Source organism: Talpa occidentalis, unplaced genomic scaffold, assembly GCF_014898055.3.
Source record: "Talpa occidentalis isolate TD23 unplaced genomic scaffold, MPIMG_talOcc4v2.1 talOcc4.3, whole genome shotgun sequence".
Classification (NCBI taxonomy): domain Eukaryota; kingdom Metazoa; phylum Chordata; class Mammalia; order Eulipotyphla; family Talpidae; genus Talpa; species Talpa occidentalis.
Genome location: NW_023603184.1, coordinates 134,226,377 through 134,245,938, shown reverse-complemented (window position 1 = coordinate 134,245,938; position 19,562 = coordinate 134,226,377). Strand labels below are relative to the sequence as shown.

Genomic DNA, 19,562 nt, shown 5'->3' with positions numbered 1-19,562 from the left:
ACAAAAGTTGATTTCATTGAACAGAGAAGGGTGACTTCACATTTTCTTGGTCTGTGGCTTACATTCATCTGTTTGATCTAATGTAAGTCATATATGGGGATTTCAGGGCTTGTATTTAGTTGGAGACAAAATATAGAGTTCTTTCTCAGTTCAGACAGATAGCATGAAATATCTGTGAACTGCAGAGATGTTACAAAAATTATGCAAAGATATTTAGTCCTTTAGTAGTACTTCGCTTTAGACAGATTTGTATGTATTCTTGACAAACATATTCATCCCACTCGAGGGAATTGGAACATTTCAAGTAATGATCACTAAGCTAATATAAATACCTACTGTGGGAGAATTTTAAAAACTGAGGTAGAAATGTTATTGTTCCATATGAATTAGTGCTTGACACTTGTTGAATTGATTGAAGACATCACTGTCAAGTAAATATAGGAATATGATTTTTTTCTGATAGCATTAATGCCAATCCCTGTGCATAAGCTTCTCTTGAGAGTGACAACATATTTAACCAAAATCATACAGAATCTCTTTTATTTTCATTATTTTTTCCACCATAAACTAGGAAGACCATTTTGCAGAGGGGTTTTCCTTAAGCAACAGGTTATCACGTATTGATGAATTGCTCTAGCAGGTTTAGGAGGTTTGAAACAAGTGACTCTGATTACAAAGTTGGCACCTGACATCTGTCACTTTGAAGAGGAACTAACGACATCCAAGAAAGCATAGCAAGCCATTCTCTGTGGGCCATGTTCCATCAACAAGTTTGGTCTTGTTTATTATAACAAAGTTGGCAGTGCATCTGGATAATTTATACATGACTAACATGCTCTCATTGCTCTTTCTCTTTATGAATAGCAGCTGTTCTCTTCCTAGCATAAAATCCTGAAGTTTAACACTGACTTTTCATGCTAGAATATTAAGTAATGAATATTTTTGGAAGCATCCAACCTGATCAGTTTTGATAAAAGGCAATGATCAGTCTCCAACTTTTTTACCAGTTGTTGGAAATAAGAATATGATCTTGAGTTTTAAAAGTTCAAAATTACCTTGATAAACACCTTTTGTCCAGGTCTTTAAGATTTCCAAGTTATCTTTTAACAAAGCTGTGAATGGAGAATTCTCGTTCTCCATTTTATGGGGGGGGGGTTGTAGTTATCAATTGTCAGGGAAGGAAACATGTTTAAACACATGAAGTCAACTCTATTTTATCCCCTTGATAGTGCCCTAAATATGTTACATCAACCTTGTGAAGCATGTTGTCATTGTCTCTCAATGACCTACATCAATATTGGGAAAATGCTTTTCTTGTTGGTCACATGAAATTTGGTGGTGCACATCAGCAAAGAGATTCCATATCTCCCCATCTAATTATATTTAAACAAACACAAACCCAGAAATCATCCTCAATATACAAATACTAGAGAAGGGGAATAAAGAGCTAACATCTCCTGATCATATTTGAATAGGTGAGTGTCTATGAAAGGCAGTCATTCAAATGTGACAGTAATTTTCTCAAATGGGTTGGGCTGCAGGGAAGGAATTGCTAAAATAAGATCTTGGAGGTCTCTTTTCACATCAAAATGTAATTTTATTTTCAATGAATGATACATAGCAAATGGAGGAAAGCTTCCATAGTGAGTCTTCACTACATGCTGAGTTTCTTACTCTGACCAACACTTCCACTCCTATGGAAATATAGATTGAGCCTTTACTGCAAAGGGTGACAGGGCATGGAAGGAGAGAAGAGGATAGAAAGAGGGCAAAGTTAAGAAAAAAAGTCACAGGCTTTTTCTCAGCGGTGATTAGCTTAAGGCCCACAGCTTAGACTGTTGGCAGTCAGGTAGCTGTTTCCATGGTAACACAGGAGCAGCAGCGTTATCAAAATGTGATAAATTACAAAAGCAGAAAGTAAAATTCACTGCCTTGCTTGTAGAGCAAAAGATCCAGTGCATTCTCTATTTTTTTTTTAGATAATTTTGATAAGATGGCAGACACATTGAAAATCCTTGATTTTATAAGGAATACTGGATTATAAAGCTCTTCAATGAAGCATTTCTTTTTTTTTTTTAATGGAATATTATCTTGGCAAGCTTAACATTAGAAAGGAATTGTGAAAAGTAGATAACAGGATATCTAGGTCCCCCCAAAATGTAGAATGTTACCAAATTCAAGAGACCCTAGGTCAAGGGGGCATTCAGTCTTTAAAAATCCTTTTGCATTAGCACATAAGCTATCCTGCTTGTCTGTTTTTTGTCTGCCTTGGTGGAATGCCTTGACCTCTAGGGATATCACTGAGTTATTAAAGAATAGCAATTGTTGAGAGGTATAGATTATCTCAAATAAATGAGTTCATTTTGGGTGTATGAATGTCTTTTCAGAAACAAAGACAGCAAAACTGACCTAGCCTGCCAGTAATTTCAAGGATAAAGAAACTATGGCAAAAGACAGAGAGTCTCCCTTTAAAGTTTCCATGCTTTAAATTCTTAAGAATTTGGTCTGCTCTGTTTCTCTCAGGAATGTAGATGCTGATCATGTTGTTCATTAATGTTTAGTTTAAAAGAAAAATGGAGTTTTATTATCTCAGTCCCTACATTGAATTTGAAATAGACTGTGTTTTTCTGTTTTTAGTTGTTGGGGTTTTTTTGTTTTTTGTTGTTTTTTCTTTAACCAGCTTGAAATATTCCTTCCTGTACAATTGTCAATTTTACTTTGTAAGATTCTGGAGGGAAAATACATTTTGATGATCTATTCCAAACTAGTTAATCTGGAGATATCAGTTAGATTCAAATTATAAAATGGAATTCTAAAAAAAAGGGGGAAAAAGAGCCTTTCTCTCCCAAACCTTTGTCATAGTGGGTCACTCTGGGAGCATGCAGTCTGGTTTTAATAGAATTACTCATTTCATAAAGCAAGCATGGACAAGTACCTGACTTACCAAATCTTTAAGATGCCTTGCTCCTCCTTTGGGGAGAGTCTCATGGAAATTTTGTCATGGATCAGGAGTAATTGTTATTTGAAAGCATATCCATTGAAGAAGCAACTGACATTTTTTTTCCTTTTTACAGTACATGAAGATGATGGGGGTGAATTCCTGCAGTCACTTTTTTGCCTGGCTCATAGAGAGTGTTGGATTTTTACTAGTTACCATTATCATCCTCATCATTATACTCAAGTTTGGCAACATTCTTCCTAAAACAAATGGGTTCATTTTGTTCCTGTATTTCTCGGACTACAGCTTCTCAGTCATTGCCATGAGTTATCTTATCAGTGTCTTCTTCAACAACACCAACATTGCAGCTCTCATCGGAAGTCTCATCTACATCATTGCCTTTTTCCCATTTATTGTCTTGGTTACAGTTGAGGATGAACTGAGTTATGTAATAAAAGTATTCATGGTGAGTCAGCTGTCCCAACTCAATAGCCAGTGTATGAGAACATTAGATCCTTTTTAGTATTATTATTATTGAGACTCTTAAACTGAAAGTAAATTTACATAAATTCCTAAATTCAGTGATAGCAACATCAGCTGAACTGTCCTAATGATGGTTTTTTAATATCATTGTATATCAACCAATCATAAGACTGTAAGCAAGACACCTTCCCCCAGTTTCTAAAGCAATAATATTTGATGGTGTTAAAAAATAGTTCCTGAAGTAAGAACAGTTAAAATAGAATATATCACATTTTAAAGATTGCCAGAAATCTGACTTCTTACTAGTCCGATTCTGTAAATGTTGGAGCGCCTCCACTACTGAGATGATTTTCATGTATGAAGAAGTCTCATGGTGTTAATGACATACACTATAATGTACAGATATAAAGACAAATGTACTGGCAACATATAATCACATTTGAATTCCTTTCTGCTTTTTCAATTCAAAAGTACTAAATTAAGAATTTTAATGAAAACATTAAGATTACTGACTTTAAAATTTAGAAAGCTGCAGCAAATCTCATCATTGATGAATAATCATAATAAAACTGCTGTTCATAATACAGAAAGTGATAAATAACTTTCATCTAACATGAAAACAATGTTGGCTTTTTTAATAAAAATTTTAATTTGTTGTTTTATAAGTTCAACTAATTAATATTTTAGTATATTTTCCTTTATAATACTTCTATTACTTGAAATTAGTTTATGAAGCAGAAACATCTTCTGGCTCCTAAAATTTCCTTTTATTTTAGCCTTAACAGAGCATTACCTTGGAATTACCTATTTTATAAATTGCTGTGCAACATTTGATGTTGAGATATATACTTTGGATTTTGACAAATCTTTTCCAGTTATAACTTTTCTGTTTTTGTCTTCTGCTATTCCCTCTTCTCTTCTTTCAGAGTTGTAGCACTATTATAAGGAACATCTGTATAAACAGAGCTAGTGTCTAATTTATCTATATGTCTCCAAAGTTTTAAATATGTGAAGATTTTTTTGGTGATATGTGGGAAATCTACAACTATTAATGCTGTTTGCTTTCTTCACAGAGTTTGCTATCTCCAACAGCATTCAGTTATGCAAGTCAGTATATTGCACGATATGAGGAACAAGGCGTGGGTAGGTCACTTTCTTTAAGATTGTTTTACTTTTCACAACTGCAATATGTTCTACAAAGAATAAATATATGTGTTTTCATCTTAGGTCTTCAGTGGGAAAATATGTACAGTTCCCCAGTTCTGGATGATACCACCTCATTTGGCTGGCTGTGCTGTCTAATCCTGGCTGACTCTTTCATTTATTTCCTTATCGCTTGGTATGTCAGGAATGTTTTCCCAGGTATGAACTTTCTTCCTACAGATACAAGCTTTTGATGGTTTTTGTCATTATAAATCAGCTAATATGTATTTCATAATATTTTATTTGTCATATTTAATCTTCAACTAGGAAATACTTGAATCCCAAAACTATTCAAAATTTTGCAAGATGAGTTAATGCATTGCTGAATTCCTTCTCAAAGGAAGGAGTGAATGAAGAAGCATAGAATCCAATCTTTCTAAGATAGGAGTATGAAATATTATGAGGCAGAATACCACCTCCCAATTCTTAGTAGAATTATCCAGATTCTAATGGGGAAAATACTAGTGGGGTATCCTATCTTAGCTCTTAAGTGGTTGTCACTTCTAACATGCTCAGGAGTTTTTCCATTAAGGTTTATTTGTATTTGTATGTTTTTCGAATACTGTTAATGAATAATGGAGTATTAATCTATTTATATAAAATTTCAATGAAAGAAAAATATGTAGAGACAGAAAGCAGATCAGTGGTTGCCTGGGACATGGGAGGAGCAGGGATGATCAGCAAAAAGGCATGAGGAAACTTTTGGAATTATAGAAATGTTCTAATACCTGGATTACAGTGATGGTTGTACAAATTTATATGTTTATGAAAAAATCATCTAGCTAACAATATTTAAATCTTATAATGTATAATTATTTCTCAATGAAGCTGTTTAAAAAAGAATAAAAGGTTATCTTTTCCTTACGAGGAAACTGAGACTACTTTTAATTTTATATAGCACCCTAAAATGGAAATACTTCCTGAACAATATACAATATGCAGTTATTTAGCTTCTGATACTTAATATTAATAATCAGTTCATAATTATTTTTATTACAGGAACATATGGCATGGCAGCTCCGTGGTATTTTCCAATCCTTCCTTCCTATTGGAAGGAGCGATTGGGATGTGCAGAGGTGAAGCATGAGAAAATCAATGGCCTCGTATTTACTAACATCATGATGCAGAACACCAACCCATCTGCCAGCAAGACAAGTAGGTCAACAACAAGCTTTATCATGAGAAAAGTGATATAGAATTTACATGACTAGTGATGTTAATTATGTTTTTCTAAATGGCAGAATTATCATCCTTTTAGTCATGGATGAATATGTCTCCACATATGTGTTTGGACTCTTATGGAGATTAAATTGTGGCTTTTTCTGGGCTCATTAGCTCAGTTGGTTAACATATGGTGCTAATTAGGCCAAGATTGCAGTTCCCTTTGTGGTCCAGTTAGAGTCACACAGAGAAAAATTTTGTTCCTTCACCACCGTCTGCACCTTTTACTCCAGCCATCTGTTACTAGTCATAAGGAGTAACCAAGTAACAAGTATAGATAATTTAGCATAACCCATCACCAGTAGTGGAAAAATATTTAGAAGTTCATGTCTTATTGACTCATAGGATTAGTGGTGGCCACTTTGTAAAGATGACCCACACTAGTGGTCCACTGGTGATGCCTGAAGGACTCATAGAGAGTAATTAATAAACATGATTCCATAAACCAAGCATCTGAACCATCCTCACCACTGGAATATCATGCCTGTGGACATGTATTCCCTAACCGGGTAGCATCCTGACATTTGGAGGACAAACAAAGCCTTTGAACTGTATTTGAATATTTGTGATCTTCTAAGTAGAGGAGCTTTCATAATTATGATAACTGTATTCTGAGACTACTCTAAGGTTTATATGATAACTATATTCTGAGACTACTCTGAGGTTTATATGATAACTGTATTCTGAGACTACTCTAAGGTTTATATGTAAACCTTAGAGAACATAGTTCCCTATCCTTTCTTTTTACTTAAGGGATTTTTTAAAATATTATTTTGTTCATTGAGGTGATTTTGATTCACAGCACTGTATATGATTCAGAGGTACAGCTTCACACCTCTCCAAATGGTTACTATACCACCCCCACCACCAGAGTCCTCCCCTACAGCCCACTGTTCCCCTTGTCCCCCTTTTCCTATTTCCTACCACCCGCCTCTGATAGTCTTGTTCTACCGTCAGATTTCTAGAGTTTGTTTTGGTTTAGTTTTGTCTGTTCCTTTGTTTTGTTTCTTTATATTTCATATATCCATTTATTCCATAACAGATTATTTGTTCCTGATTTTTTTGTTTTTACTTAGAGGGCTATGTTTTTTAAATCTTCAACTTTTAATTAAGGGAAAGTCTAATTTTAACTGCACGTTCTCCTTTTATGAGCTTACAACTCTTCTCTTGATTTCTTTCCAGGTCCTGAATACATGTTCCCCTCTAACATTGAACCTGAGCCTAAAGATCTTACAGTTGGGGTTGCCTTGCATGGGGTCACAAAGATCTATGGCTCAAAAGTTGCTGTTGATAACCTGAATCTGAACTTTTATGAAGGCCATATTACTTCATTGCTTGGGCCCAACGGAGCTGGGAAAACTACTACTATGTATGTTATTGTTCAACATTTATTGTCACAGAAGCATATTACCTAATATTTCCTCACTTCTATCATAAAAAAATGGAGTTATTATGTGTCCTTATGGATTAAGATAGACCAACTGTGTACTGTAGAATGAAGTTCTAAATCAGAGGTCCTAAACTGTGCACTCAAAGGCCAGATCAGCCCACAGATAGGTTTATTTGGTCTGCCTGGTGTTGGTCTGTTCAGCACTTTTTTTTTTTTTTTAGTTTTTTTTTTTTTTTTTTCTTTCAGATTGACTATTTTTTTTTTTTTTTTTTTTTTTAAGCAATTCTTCCTTTTTTTTTTTTTTTTTTTTTTTTTTAATACAAGCACTGGGTACAGTCAGAAGCGTGGGAGGGTGAGAGAATTCACCAGAGCCAGAGTGGGGAGCAGAGCAGGCAGAAGGACCTAAGTACACTGCTGAGGGGAGCAGAGGGCAGCAGGAGAGGTCTGCATGCCATGTGGGACCCTCCTTCGGTGGCTGGGGAGCAGCCGGAGATTGAACCAGAGCTGCAGAGCCTGCGGGCAGCTTTGCAACCCAGCGCTCAACTGCTGCGCCACCAGGGAGGCCCCTGTTCAGCACTTCTTAAAGTATTTTTTTTAAATTAAGTGCCAATATTTTTAATTGGGAGCATTCTCTATTAAAAATTCTTAGCATCTCTTAGATAACAGGAATTTCTAGCAACATCAATTTCATAGTCTTAAGGAAAATTGGTTCTCTTAAAAAGGGTATCTGCATTCTGAATTCACCTGGTCTCCACCAATCTGTAGTGCGTCACATGCCCAATCTTTTAATTATTTGCATTTCTAGCCTGACTCATGTGTAAGTTTGAATTTACACACCTAAGTAGAAACACACTGAGTCCCAGATGCTCATCACAAGGAGCCCTTATCTTGGTTCATAAAGAAACAAAAGGATCTGCAGCTATTTTAGATCAAAAAGGTCAGGAATGCTACCTAGGTTGTTTTTTGTTGTTGTTGTTGTTTTTCCACTCTTCACTTACCCAGCTTTTTCCTGTATCCAAATGGAGAAGAAATTCAAATATGTTTAAAGTGACATTACTCTGTGTGTGTGTGTGTGTGTGTGTATGCACCTCCATTGCTCTTCAGCCCTTAGCTGGAAGCTAGCTCTAAGAGTCAGCTGTGCTTTAGCCCTTATTTGAAAGTGTCAGTTGCTGGATAGTTTATTTAGCATCATCATGAGTAAACTTAGCAGCTGCCCAAACATATTCAAATTAAATAAATTTGGTAAATAAAGGGGACAAAGGAAGGTCATGAAATGAGTGGACAAGCAACCACTCTCATTTTTATGGCCTGTTTAAATTCAGAGCTAGCTTTCTACTGAGAATATATGCTTAAAAGGCAAGATTTCTAGTAGGCAATGAAAAGCTAATGAAAAAAAGGGACAGAAAAGGCTTTGAAGAGGTGGTAATTTGAGCTGAGAAAGGCTCCATTTTATTCTTCTGAATATAAAGAATGAAGTATATTATTTTTATTTCAATGTGTTTTCATGGGAAGAATTGCATATTGTATTGATTCCCTGTTTAATCCACAAATTTTGGTTGAAGGGCTGTTATGCACAAAACACTAGTGAGATAAAGTGGTGAGAAAAAAGGTCCATTTCCTGGAACTTACATTGTCTTAGAGGAAATGGATATTAAATAATTTCTCAGTTTACTAACCCTCAGAAAGATGAGGAGGGATTATCTCAGCAAGAACATTCTGGTCACAGTATGGAGATAGGGACTCAGGATGGCCAAAGAGCATGTAAGAGGTAATTAGGAGCCCACAGTAGTCTACAAGCAAGTTGCAATGGTGACTTGTACTGTGGTGGTGGTTGGGAAAAAAGAGAGACGTGGATGGAGTCTGAGATAGGAGAAAAAGCAAAAATAATTTTATTCCAGGCTTGTGCAACCAGTACAAGGATTTACCACATGCTGAAGGAGGTAACAGTGATGAGAGGACACAGGCTTGAGGGCATAATTCATGAGATCAGTTTTCAACGTGTTGAGTTTGAGGAGCCTGAAGGACATCTCCTGGAGACGTGGCTTTGTCCTCTGGATGTATAGAGGAAACCTAGAATTGAGTGATGGGATCCTGGCTAGGGATATAAAGTTGAGATTTAATAGCCTATTGATAACCATCTGATGCCAGGAAAGCACAGGAGTTTGCTCAAGGAGAAAGTGTGCTTGTAATTAAAAAACTCAACCATCTCTGTTATTATTACTATATCACCACCACCATCACCACCATTATCATCATTATTCAGTGTTTATGTAACACTCTAAATTATTAAACACTTTAAAGTCATTTTTAATTTTTATTCCTATTTCACACTATTTTTATGTCATAGCTTGACCTCTCCACAGGCTATACAACACGTTTTTCGAACAACTAAATTATATCTTGGCTTCATATCTAGCTTAAAGGCTTGGTTTATACATTCATTTGTCATTTCCTCTTTTCCAGTTCCATGTTGACTGGGTTGTTTGAGGCCTCAGCAGGTACCATCTTTGTTTATGGAAAAGATATAAAGACAGACTTAAACACCGTGCGGAAAAACATGGGCGTCTGCATGCAGCACGACGTGCTGTTCAGCTACCTCACTACCAAGGAGCACCTTCTCTTATATGGCTCCATCAAAGTTCCTCACTGGACTAAAAAGCAGCTGCACGAAGAAGTGAAAAGGTCAGTTATGACAGAAACGAGGATGTGCTCTGGTAATTCCTCTCCAAGTGGAGCCAGGCTGTGGTGATAATACCAATAGAAAGTGTGAAATCACAAACCAATTGTTTGCCATTTTTCTACTTTTCTACTATTCTATACATTTAATGTCATCCTCCCCCGTCAGTTTTGAAACTAGAATTGCTTAACTTTCTTCATTTCTGACTCCCATATGATCCCAATGCTGCTGCTTCTACCCCATGGATAAACTTCCACTCTTCCTTACACAGTTCACTCTTCAAAGAGCAACAAAGGTGATCTTTTTGCACCTTACATCAGACCCATATCAACCCTGGGTTCAAAACTCTGCAGTAGCTTCTCACCATAGTCAGGGTGAAACTTACAAAGTCTTTATAAAGGCCTACAAGGTCCTACCTAACCAGTCCCCCATCTCACTTCTGATTCATTTCCTGCTACTCTCCTGCTCATTCTTGCTGCTCTGGGCACACTAGCCCAGATACTCCAGCCGCAGGCCTCACTGCTCCCTCTGTTGAGAGCAACCTCTCCCAGACAGCCATCTGACTTACTCCCTCTCTTCTAGTCTTGGTTCAAATGTCACCTTCTCTGAGGGGATCCCATAAATAAAATACATCCCTAAAATAGCCAGTCCCAGGTACTTCTCATCTCAGGGGCCCTGTTTTACTCGATTTTTGTTGCACTTATTACCATCTAGCGTATTATAAACTTAATTGAGAATATGTTTATCAACTGGATTTCCCCTGCATTCTCTATATACATGTACATATATATATATACACACTAAACCACAGTCTCCTATGAGTGAGAACATTATCTGCTCACTGCTTTTCTCCAGCACCTAGAGCATGATTTAGCACAGAACAGGTAGACATTCCACATATGTTTGTCCAATGAATTAATAAAAGAATGATCCATATATTTCCCTTGTGTTGTTTCCTGAGCATTCATTATGTAGTTCCAACTAGATGATAAGTAATAGAAAACTGTATCATTAATTCTCAGTAGTTTATTGTACCTTGCTGAGCACGTAATAGTTGCTTGTGAAAACCTGTTACTTAGGGCACTTATAGTATTTTCCCAATATTCACATATTCTATCTGTTAAAAAATAACCACCTTACGTTATTCTTGAAGGACACTGAATGATACTGGACTGTACAACCATCGTCATAAGAGAGTTGGGACACTGTCAGGAGGAATGAAGAGGAAGTTATCTATATCCATAGCTCTCATCGGAGGATCAAGGGTGGTGATATTGGACGAACCATCCACTGGTGTTGACCCATGTTCTCGCCGAAGTATATGGGATGTTATCTCTAAGAACAAAACTGGTATGAATATTTTCTTATAACCGCTCCAACCAACAGCCATAATTTTGTCCTCTGGGATGCATAGCAGCAACCTGAAGTCTTTCTGTTTATGATCTCCTTTAGAAGTCTTAAATGAGCTCTTCCTTCTCCAAAGTCTTCTCCCAGCTAAATTTCTGGGTCAATTAGTTAATATCTATGTAATGCCCACTGTGAGTTGAGCATTAGCTGGCCTTTTTGAGAGCATGCAAACAGAATGGAATAGCATCCAGTAGAAGTTCCAAATTCTGCCTAGAGGAGTTTAGAATCTAATTAGAGATACCAAACATACACAAACGAAAATAAACTGAAAACAGACTAAATAAGTGCTAACAGGATGTGAAGTAAAGGAGCAATCAGAGTAGAGTGGATTAATCAGAGAGGAATATTCAAAAAGTCTTTAAAATTACTGCTTTTTCATAGTGAAGAAAGGGGGGAGAGAGAGAAAGAGAGAAATTAGGTGAGCAAACGAACAGGTTGGGAGACATCACCCCTGCCCACACTGTAAATGATGGACATTTAGGCACACACAGTATAATAAATGCTCACTTTCTGCCAGTAAAAAGAGGGGAAAAAAACACACCCCACTACTGAGAAATCCCCCCTTTGAATTTCTCTCTGACTGCTTTGGAAGCCCCTCCTGGCCAGTTGTTCCGCAAGCTCACAAAACGCGACTCTCCTCATACATCACAGTATTTACTTGTCCTCACTCTCCATGTCTTGGGAACTGTATCTCCATTTTTCATTTTTGGTTGTTCTTTCTGTCTTTTCAAGCCAGAACAATCATTCTGTCTACGCACCACTTGGACGAGGCTGAAGTGCTGAGTGACCGCATCGCCTTCCTGGAGCAGGGCGGGCTGCGCTGCTGTGGGTCGCCCTTCTACCTCAAGGAAGCCTTTGGAGATGGGTATCACCTCACGCTCACGAAGAAGAAGGTTGGTGGGGAGGAAATATGCCTCACTAGAGGGTGATGGTGTCATTTTTATATGAAACCAAGGAAGAATTTCTCCAACTTTATTCATTACTAAAATTCATTATTTTTATGCTGCGTTTGTGTTTCTCAAACATGTGTGAACATCGTAACACCTGGAGGTCTTGGTTAAAGTCAGAGTTCTGGCCCCCACTCCAGGAGTTTCTAATTCAGTAGCTCTGGGATGGGGCTTCTCTATTTTTCATAGTTCTAGCAAGGTCAGATAATGCTGATACTGTTGCTCTGAAAATTGCATATGAGGAACCAGCGTGCTAGGTAAAATGACCTATTTCCTGAGTTTACTCATGGAAGGTCAGTTTTTAAATTTGCCTAATATTTCAGCCTGCTGCCATACTCTCTGCTATATCAAAAGCAAATGAAGAGAATATGCAGCCATGTGTTCACTTACTGATCACTGCTCATTAAGAGACTGACTCAGACCAAAGATGCTTTTATATCTTTCAAGGAAAATGCTGACTAAAGGATCCCTGAACAACCTAACACAGCATGTGATTTATCAAAACTGTGCACGATGTATATGCTATTAGGCAGGTTTTGACTACTATCATTTAGTTTATATCTGATCATCCTGATGGGGTTTCCGAAATATAAGCTATATAGTTCATTGCTTATTCACTGACACATTAAAGTCAGAGTTAGGTATGTCTTGAGCTTCATTAGGTGTCCCAGGCATTGTTCTAGGCACTGGCACTACAGCAGCACCTGGTAATATTAAAATCTCTGCCCTTGTGGAGTTTATATTCTGATGGAGTGTGGAGAATTCAGATGATATAGTGGCTAAGGGAATTATGTAATATATTAGCAAATGAGAAATGCTATTGATAGAAATAAAGCAATGGAAGGGGAACGAGGATTGCTGGATGGTGCCAGAAGTAAGGTAATAGAAGAGAAGGGGTCTCTCCGAGAAGGTCTCTGAGTCGAGGCTTGGAGCTGGGAGAGGAAGTGTCACTCCCCGGGTACAAAGAAACAATGGTTACAAAGGTTCTGAGGAGCTGTGGCTGAACCTGCAAAAGTCTGCCCACAGAAGAGACTGTTACCTCTTGGTGGATAAGTGACAGGGAGACTGGTAGAAATGAGGTTGGGGAAGCGACAGCATGGGGTGGGAGAATGGAGCCAGAAGAACAGTAACTATTTGTAGACAACTGTGGGGACTCCAGAGGGAGGCACTGGAGGATTCATGTAGGATCTTTCAAAGGTGTGCAGTGACAAAAAAGGGACTCACCGCCTCTGATTGGGCACTACCATGTATAGCAAGAGGGATGTTTAACTTCTGCTTTTGTCTCTAGAGTCCAAATCTAAATGCAAGTGTGATCTGTGACACCATGGCTGTGACAGCAATGATCCGCTCACACCTCCCAGAGGCATACCTCAAAGAGGACATCGGGGGAGAGCTTGTTTATGTTCTTCCTCCATTTAGCACCAAAGTCTCAGGGGCCTATCTGTCCCTTCTCAGAGCACTGGACACTGGCATGGGTGACCTCAACATTGGTTGCTATGGCATTTCAGACACCACAGTGGAAGAGGTATGCTTAGGCGTTTCCTGTTTTCTTACAGTTGATATGACTTGTTATTCCCTTAGAAGAAATTAGTAGAGTCTGAAAAAAGAACTATTTTTAAATAAGTGCTGCAGGAAATCTTGAAAGTATCTCAATACCATTCTTATATAAGACTGAGTTCTGAGAACAACCATGTCACTCCAACTAGAGTATATACCATTTTGTATATACCATTTATATACAAAAATATTCACTGAAGTCAATCTCAAAAATTTTTACTTAAGGGTCTCCCCGGTTGCACAGTAGGTTGAGCACTCCGCTGTGAAGCTGTCCACAGCCTCTGCAGCACGGGTTCAATTCCCAGCCAGCCAGGGAGATACCCACATGGCAAGGCAGACCTCTCCTCTCTTGCCCGCTGCTCCCCTCAGCAGTGTTTTCGGTCCATCTGCCTGTTCTGCTCCCAGCTCTGTCTCTGGTGAATCCTCTCACCCTCCCGTGCCTCTGGCCTGTACCCCAGTTCTTGTATAAATAAATAAATCTTTTAAAAAAATTTCACTTAAAGTCACACTTATCTCAATAAAGGTGACAAAAGTTCAAATTGAGCTCAGATACTAAAAGACATGCATTTTATTTTATGCTGATGAAGTGCTCTGGCTTCTTCTTTTTAGGTCTTTCTGAACTTGACTAAAGAGTCACAAAAAAGTAGTGATATGAGCCTTGAGCACTTAACCCAAAGGAAAATTGGAAATTCCAGTACAAATGGCATCTCAACTCCCGACGATTTATCCGTGAGCAGCAGCAACTTCACAGACAGAGATGGTATAAATCTAATGGGGATGTTTTGCTTTATTCCATTAAGTGATGTAAATGAGAAAAACAGACAGATATTGATTTTTTTATTTAACTTTAAATTTTGTTTCTAAATTCAAAAAGACAAAATAAATATAAGCTTGCTTTTACTTATATCCAAAATATTTATTAAATTAAGCCGAATTCCCTATTTGAAAAGTATTTGAAGGTGTAAGAGCTTTTTTGAAAGGATGGTGTTCACAAGGTAGCAGAAGTCATCTTCAGAATTTCAGATTTGTGTTCAATAAGAACAAATCCTCCTGGTAATTGGTGCTGTCCAGTCCTGGGTAAAGTTAACCTTTCATGAGCGTTCATTCTGTTACTAAACATGTTCAAGTAGAGGGAATAGCCATCAGTTTTTTTTCTTTTAATACATCATTCTTTATGGAATCTCACTGGAAGACATGTCTAATCTTGCACTCATGCTGAAGGAATCAGGTGCTGAGCAGATTCTGGCTCTGACAAAATGCTTTTGGAGGAAGGTCTCTGCATTGATGAAGTTGAACTTGATGACTAAGAACCCGTAATAATAGCTGCCCCTCCAGTTTTTCACACAAGACATGTTTGAAAAATCATGCTTTCCGGAGTGACTTTGAGGAATAGCACTCTTTCGGCTTTTATTTATTTTACTTACATTGTTGTTCATTTTGTATAATGTTTGATTTCTCCCATCAAGTATAATCCCCATAAAACTCCCACCACCAAAGCACCCATGAACCATCAACATAGTCTCTTGTGCTCTTCCCTCCCCTATTTTGACCCTTCTCCCTGCCCCTCCCCTGCTGTATGTCTTGGATTTGTAGTTTGCCTGCTAGTATTGTCTTTTTTTTTTCCTGACCCCTTGTTCAGTTTCCCTATGTTCTTCCTATGAGTAAAACCATTCGGTATTTTTCTTTTTCCTTCTGGCTTATTGCACTGAGAATAATCTCTTCCAGCTCCATCCATGTTGCTGCGAATGACATGAGTTTGTTTTCTGATTAAAAGCACTCTTTTGAAAATAAGTCTTCTCTCTTATTCTTTTTCTGGCAGTTTATACCTTTGGAAACACTATTTAAGGAAACATATATACTAAAATATCATATATCATCTTTCGGGGAAAAGAATTGTTGAGTCCAGGGAATTGAGAACTTAGAGTAGAAAGTGATCATCTGCACCAGGAGCCTCTGCATTTGTCTCAGAATTTGAAGCTATTCTTCAGTGAGAATATTCCCCTCACTGACGTTATCTTTTAGAAAGCACATTTACTCCAGTTGATACACCTGTAAGTCATCCACATGTAATTTCTCAAGAAACAGAAAAGCATACTAATTAACTTAAAATATTCTGCTCCTTCTTCAATTCCCCTTTGCAGAGATATGAGTTTGCATTTCAACTTGTTCACTCTGTTTAATTGGAATTCATTTTAAATTAAGCAGCTTTGTATTTTTCCTTATCAGCTAAATGAAGATCATGATTTTTGTGCTGCATAATTTGTGATGGAGAATTAAAAATATACACACCGTTGATGAATACTGTCATCTCATCCCGTGTAAAGAAGTGCATAGTGGCAGGTCTTCTGAGAGAATGTTGTATTTGAAACTATTTTTAAGGGGCTGCTGAAATGATCCGTTATAAGAACTCTACTGAGGAAACAATGGTTTATAGGCTCCCAGGCTGCTCTTACTCTCAGAAGCCATGGAGTTTCTCTCAGCACCTGAAATGCATTTCAGGGGAGGGGGTGGTATGTGGGGAGACATTTTCCCAGTGAGTTCTTTTTTGTGATTCTGGTGGTAAAAATAGAGTTTTGAAATGCTTTCTAATCAGTCCAGTTTTCTAAAGAGGATGTAATGAAGTGTTTGAATTAGAATTATACTCTGGGGGAAAGTATTTTCCTTTTTGAATATTTAAGGCGAATTTATTGTATGTCACCGCTGAATGAACCTATCAGTATTATAATCACTGTTGCCTACATAGGAATGAGTTCTTATTATACTAGACTGATGTTTTGATATCTATTTTTCTTATTTGAAGTCAATCTCTTGATAGAAACTATCCCTTGAGTATTGGAATTAATAACACATGCTGAGTCTAGGTAGAGACTTTGGAGATGAGATTAAAATTCATTTATAAAATTCTAAGTAACTTTTTAATTTGCAGTAACAGCAGTTACAACACTGTATGTGATTCAGAGGCATAGGATCACACCTCCTCAGATGTATGTCTCCACACCACACCCATCACCCAGTCACTCACAGAGCTCTGCCATAGTCCATTGTGCCCCCTCCCTGTTATGTTTTACCCCTCACCCCCCTCTTGTAGACTCAATTCCAGTCATATTTCAGGGTTTCTTTTGGTTTGGTTTTGTCTCACCTTTGTCTTGTTTCTCTGTATTCATCATATAAGTTAAGCCATACAGTGTTTGTCTTTTTCTGACTTATTTCATTTAGCATGAGCCCTTCCAATTCCATTCATGTTGTTGCAAATGGCAAGAGTTTATCTTTTTTTATATCTGAGTAGTATTCCATTGTATAGCTATACCACATCTTCCTAAGCTACTCATCTATCATTGGGCACAACTTAGGTTGTTTGAATAGCTTGGCTATTGTACATAGTGTTGTGATGAACAAAGGAGGGCATATATTACTTCAAATTACTGTTTTTGCATTTTTTAGGTAGATACCTAGGAATGTGATTGCTGGGTCATATGATAGATCTATATTAATACTTTGCAAAATGTTTATATGCTTTTCCATAGTAGCTGAGTCAATCTTCTTTCCCACCAACAGTGTGTGTGGGTTTCTTTTTCTCCACATTCTCATGAACACTTAATGTTTCTCGTCTTTTCCAATATGAACCACTCTCTTGGGTGGGAGTCAGTATCTCATGTGGTTTTGATTTTCATTTTCCTGACGATAAATGATGAAAAGCATTTTCTCTTCTTTGGGGAAGTGTCTGTTTAGACCATCCGCACATTTTGTGACTGGATTATTTGTTTTCTTTTTGTTGAGTTGTATGAGTTCTTTGTCTTTGATACCAATGCTTTGTCAGATGCATGATGTGAAAATATTTACTCCTGTTCAGTCAGTTGTCTTTTTGTTTTACTGATAGTTTCATTCACTGTGCAGAAGCTTTTTAATTTTGATGTAACTTCATTTGTTTATATTTACTTTTGTTTCACTTGCCAAAAATATCTTGACTTTTAAAATTATAATGTACATGACTGATAATATTTTGGATGCAGTGATTTATAACATTCAAATATATACAATTCTATGAGACTTTTTTCTCATATGAGAAAAATTTTCCTAATGAAGAGGCTCAGACCAAAGGCTTGCTTGGAGCTGAACCTGAAATCCAAATCTCTAAAATAAGAGTATTTCCTATCCCATCACATCATCCAGTTATTGGAGTTACTTTATTATTTGATCTATCAGGATTTTTTCCAGAACCATATCTATTCTCTTTTTCTTAACCAGACAAAATACTGACAAGAGGAGAGAGATTGGATGGCTGTGGACTGTTACTGAAGAAGATAATGGCTATCCTTATTAAGAGGTTCCACCACACCCGCAGGAACTGGAAAGGTTTCATTGCTCAGGTTATTCTCCCCATAGTCTTTGTAACCACTGCCATGGGTCTTGGCACCCTGAGAGATTCCAGCAACAGTTACCCAGAGATCCAGATCTCCCCATCTCTCTATGGTACCACTGAACAGACAGCTTTCTATGGGTAAGTTTCTTTCCTTTAATGAAAACATGCCTACTATTCCTCCAGAGGTGTGGTTGTACCTGAATGAATACCACAAATGCTGAAAACTAAAGAGCTGAGGAGCCATAGCACCTAATTCTACCCAAAAAATGATGTTTGATTTATTGCAATATGATGCTTCTATTGCTGACAAATAACTTTTGAATAATTTTTTGGTTGACCTAAAATAAAAGCAGAGTAGATATTTACTTTATTGACTAGACTTTAATATGAAAAAAAATCAGATTCAGTATGGCTTCCCAGTCTGTTATAATAGAGAGCAAATAACATCTTTGGTCTCACAAATATTGACTATTAATATCAGAATTCTGTATAATTTATACACATAGTAGGTGATCGGTTAATGATGTAATAATTAGAAGAATAACGAGACAACCAACCAGAGATATGTGAGATTTTTCCCTTGACACATTTTTTTCTGAGACTGTTTCTTAGATTTTTATGAAAGTCTTAAGGATAGTCTGTTTCATTCCTTCAAGTCATTTATGAGCCTAAATTCAACATGGGAGACCAGTGAAAGAATCATTCATTTATTTCTATCCTTTAAAATTATAGGAATTATCACCCAAGCACAAAAGCACTGGTGTCAGCTATGTGGTCCTTCCCTGGAATCGACAACGTGTGTTTGAACATCAGTGATCCGTAAGTGGTTATATATATGCATGTGTGTGCATATGTGGTGGGGTGTGTGTGTGGTGGTGTGCATATGAATGGGTATGTGTTATTTGGCTGGAGAAGGGCAGTGTCTGAAAGAAACCTGTGTTTAACAAATTTGAACTGTCTCTTTTTTTCATTTCATGCCTCACTATACTGTAATAATAGACATTAGGCACTTTATGTTGTAAATTTCTTTTGTGTATATGCTTTCATTTAACAATCACAACAACCCTGTGAATTATTAATCCCATTTTTAAGTTGAAGAAACCAAGCTTCATATGAACAAAGGTACTTGTTCAGGAAATTAGACAGTACAATATGTAGCTCAAGTTGAGACCCAAGTTTTCGGACTCTAATCTCCCTTTTTTGTACTGCAGTGTTGTTCATTCAAACTCCCAAGATAGTGTATAACTGTACACTTGACATTGGTGCATTATTCCCTTCCTGTTGGAGGGGAGGATGAAAAAGACCAAAGAGAAGAAAGGGGTTAAAAAAAAATACTGCCTACAAGTCAGTGAGCTTTGGTCTCAGAGCTATTTAATCAA

At 37.3% G+C, this 19,562-nt stretch overlaps 1 protein-coding gene across 4 annotated transcripts in view; it reads left to right on the top strand.

Moving 5' to 3' along the window:
* ABCA12 (ATP binding cassette subfamily A member 12) overlaps positions 1-19,562 on the top strand; it is a 286,187-nt gene that overhangs the window by 234,914 nt on the left and 31,711 nt on the right. For all 4 annotated transcript variants that reach the window (XM_054700067.1, XM_054700066.1, XM_054700068.1 and 1 more), the window contains 12 exons: positions 3,075-3,404; positions 4,495-4,564; positions 4,649-4,783; positions 5,624-5,779; positions 7,028-7,214; positions 9,699-9,917; positions 11,066-11,262; positions 12,052-12,212; positions 13,555-13,791; positions 14,433-14,583; positions 18,069-18,321; positions 18,916-19,002. In XM_054700067.1, coding sequence (XP_054556042.1) covers positions 3,075-3,404; positions 4,495-4,564; positions 4,649-4,783; positions 5,624-5,779; positions 7,028-7,214; positions 9,699-9,917; positions 11,066-11,262; positions 12,052-12,212; positions 13,555-13,791; positions 14,433-14,583; positions 18,069-18,321; positions 18,916-19,002 — 2,183 coding nt within the window. The remainder of the gene's footprint in view (positions 1-3,074; positions 3,405-4,494; positions 4,565-4,648; positions 4,784-5,623; positions 5,780-7,027; positions 7,215-9,698; positions 9,918-11,065; positions 11,263-12,051; positions 12,213-13,554; positions 13,792-14,432; positions 14,584-18,068; positions 18,322-18,915; positions 19,003-19,562) is intronic.